The following is a 3,098-nucleotide window of genomic DNA, read 5'->3' on the forward strand; positions in this document are numbered from 1 at the left end:
CAAGCCTGCACAGCCAATGTTGTACGTAAGAATCAGGAGGACGTATGCGTTGTACAGCCTCGTCATGGTGTTAGTTGTTAGGTGCCGTCGCCGGAGCCAAATCTCTTTCATGCGCCCAAATGCCGCTGCGGAGAGGCTAATTCGCCGTGCTACATCATAGCATGATCCATACAAGGAGCCAAGTGTCTTTACCGTTTTTCAAGGCTCCTGTCCTCGAATAACGGACTGGTGTGTAACTGCTGACGGTGCCGGTGGTTCTAGGTATATTCTGATCCATTCTGTTTTTGTAACGTTAACTTTTAGATCCCATGTGTTGAAGGTGCTCTCCGCAAGAAACAGAAGCAGAGGGCTGTGTACATCCGGCTGCAAATGAACTGCAAAGAAAGTCAATCGTGGTCCAGTAGACCTCCCCTTTTTCTGCAAGATTTAGGTCGCCAAAAATGATAATAATATACCCATGATGTCTGCTATACCGGACACCAGACCACAATGATCCGACTTTCCGCGTAGCCATAATGTAGTGCCAGGATTGATAGAGTCACGTGACAGCATGAAATTGTACGGCGTACAGGACTGTTGGAGAACAATATGGTCTTGGTTGCCCTGGCTACGGAAGAAGAACGCAAGTACTAGGCCTAACTGGTAGAATACCTCCTGTACTGGACCCTCCATGCGTGTTATCACGGGATCTTCACGAATACTCTCGCCAGGCTCGGCCCCTGGTGCAGCGCAACCTTGGTTACTCGGCGCAGATCCACTCTCTTCCATTATCGCTGGGAATCAATGTCTCCGCGAGTTATTATGGCAAAGCTCCGTATACATATACCTGTACGCCGTCGGAGGTCTTTCGACGATTCGCGTCTTGCAGAGTACTACTGTCGCAATTAAACGAGCGCGCACTTTCCTTTTCCATAAAGCAATACTTCTCCATAAAGTAATGAAGACTGATCTAGGTGTTCAATTTATGCACGCACACGAGGTACGGGTATGTGGACTGCGAAAAGAAAAGTGACAAAACCCATCGCTGACAGATCCACAGCATCCATAGTAGGGGAATATCAACTGATATCCAGCTGACACACGACTGATGTTGTATTGTTCACACATCGGCATACAGCAGTAAATTAGCTATAACTTAGTCCGTTTCTTCTACAGTTGTTTAGAGCAGTTGGTAATTTTCAGATGGGACGTTAGACGCTCAGTATAATTTTGTTGGTTGTCACTTGGCTTCTACTTCACACCTATGTCTATCTCTACTCCAGTATTGACGTGGAGTTTAGAGCGTAAGCTATTTCTGTACCTCTCTTGATCCTCGTGACCGACCAGGCACATCTGTTAGTTGTGCCTGGCAGAGTTCTTTGAAAAGGGGGCAGCCTACCCATAAATTTCATATGGCATTCAATTGACCGAACCTTTGGTGTTTCTCAATGGATTCGAGTGAAATTTTGACCACACACTCCTGCCACTATGCTGGCCCTCAGGCCATGATTTACAAGTTCTTGCGCCTCACTGACAGACTTTCCGGCATTGTGCCACAGTGTGCGAGCCCCCCAGGAGCCAAACGAATGCATTTACAATTTTTCACCTTTTCGTGCCCATTCTGTCCGTGAGTGGGACCCAAACGTTAAACAAGTCCAGAAGCAGCCATGGGTGGTGGGGTAGGGCCCCTCAACGTGGCCCTGGAATCTGTCACAACGGAACGAGTGGGGGTTCTCTCACAGACTCCCACGGACCCAAGTCAATTTTTGAATTTTTTTAGGTTTAGCAGGTGCTACGAGGTCGTACCTTTGATACAACATCCAGTGCTGGGACCTACACAGCAAGCCATTTCCACAGCGCTGCACACCAAATCCAGGATACCCTCAGAAACCGGCAAAGACTGCCACTCACGTTTCACTACTGCCTAGTACTGAATCCTACCTGACTTCTTGACACGACTCAAACTTGCCAAAGTCACTAAATCAACGTCAACTACAATAATCAAGCCACATATCCGCAACGTCACGAGGGTGCTGGCAAAAGTCCTGCTGCACGGCGGCGGGCGAAGCTGGCCGCAGTGCAGCCCAATACGTGGTTTTTAACGTGATTTTTGGATTTTTTTGGACTTTGTCTGCTCAGATTCAAATGCAGTGCTGCCAAAAAATGACAGCGTGCAACAAAAAATCTTTCCTTGCAAGGGCACATTTTCGGCCATAACTCTCCAATGGCTTGTCAGATCGGGACACAATTTTCAGAGAAGTTGCAGCTATTCATGCTCTTTCAACTGACGTAGCACTCAATATGAACTTAAAAATTCCATTTTCAGCGAATTTTTGGGTAGTCTGCCACCTTAATTCAGTGGAAGGGTTATGATGAGACAACCTGGGAGCCAGAGAATTTTTTCAAGGACGAGTCCGGAAGAAACATTGTTCCACTTGTGTTCTTAAGTATTTCATCCTATTGTGTTTTGCACAATCAAGAGGAGGGGGATGGTGTAACCATAACACCTGCTTCTGCATTCCTATCACTACACACCTATGTGCCCGCCTATCGCTGCACAGCTTGTGCGCGCCTATCACTGCACAGCTTGTGTGCGCCTATCACTGCACAGATTGTGCGCGCCTATCACTGCACAGATTGTGTGCGCCTATCACTGCACAGCTTGTGCACGCCTTTCACTGCACAGCTTGTGCGCGCCTATCACTGCACAGCTTGTGCACGCCTATCACTGCACTGCACAGCTTGTGCGCGCCTATCACTGCAGAGCTTGTGCGCGCCTATCACTGCACAGCTTGTGCGCGCCTATCACTGCACAGTTTGTGCGCACCTATCACTGCACAGCTTGTGCGCGCCTCTAGCTCTGCACAGCTTGTGCGCGCCTATCACTGCACAGCTTGTGCGCGCCCGATCTCGAAACAACCCCTGCTGATATAAGGGTCAGAGCGTTTTAGACCACATTCACTTTTTTCATGTCCTTTACCGTTCAGATTTTCAAATTGGCGTTTGTCTTCAGTGTAAAGTCAGACCTATTTGTTTGCCAAACAGCTTTGATCCGTTCCAGTGTCTAAGAGAAAGTGTTCGATTTTCAGATTTTAATCGGAGATGGCAGCTATACTGAA

General features: G+C 48.0%; 1 protein-coding gene across 1 annotated transcript in view; it reads left to right on the forward strand.

Moving 5' to 3' along the window:
- The first annotated feature begins 2,944 nt into the window (after positions 1-2,944).
- Positions 2,945-3,098, forward strand: part of LOC135825055 (S-phase kinase-associated protein 1-like) — a 3,339-nt gene continuing 3,185 nt past the window's right edge. The window contains exon 1 of the mRNA XM_065337791.1: positions 2,945-3,098. This exon is cut by the window's right edge and continues 328 nt beyond it. Within this exon, the coding sequence (XP_065193863.1) occupies positions 3,082-3,098 (17 nt within the window). The 5' untranslated portion in view covers positions 2,945-3,081.

The sequence above is a fragment of the Sycon ciliatum genome, chromosome 9 (assembly GCF_964019385.1).
Source record: "Sycon ciliatum chromosome 9, ocSycCili1.1, whole genome shotgun sequence".
Classification (NCBI taxonomy): Eukaryota; Metazoa; Porifera; class Calcarea; order Leucosolenida; family Sycettidae; genus Sycon; species Sycon ciliatum.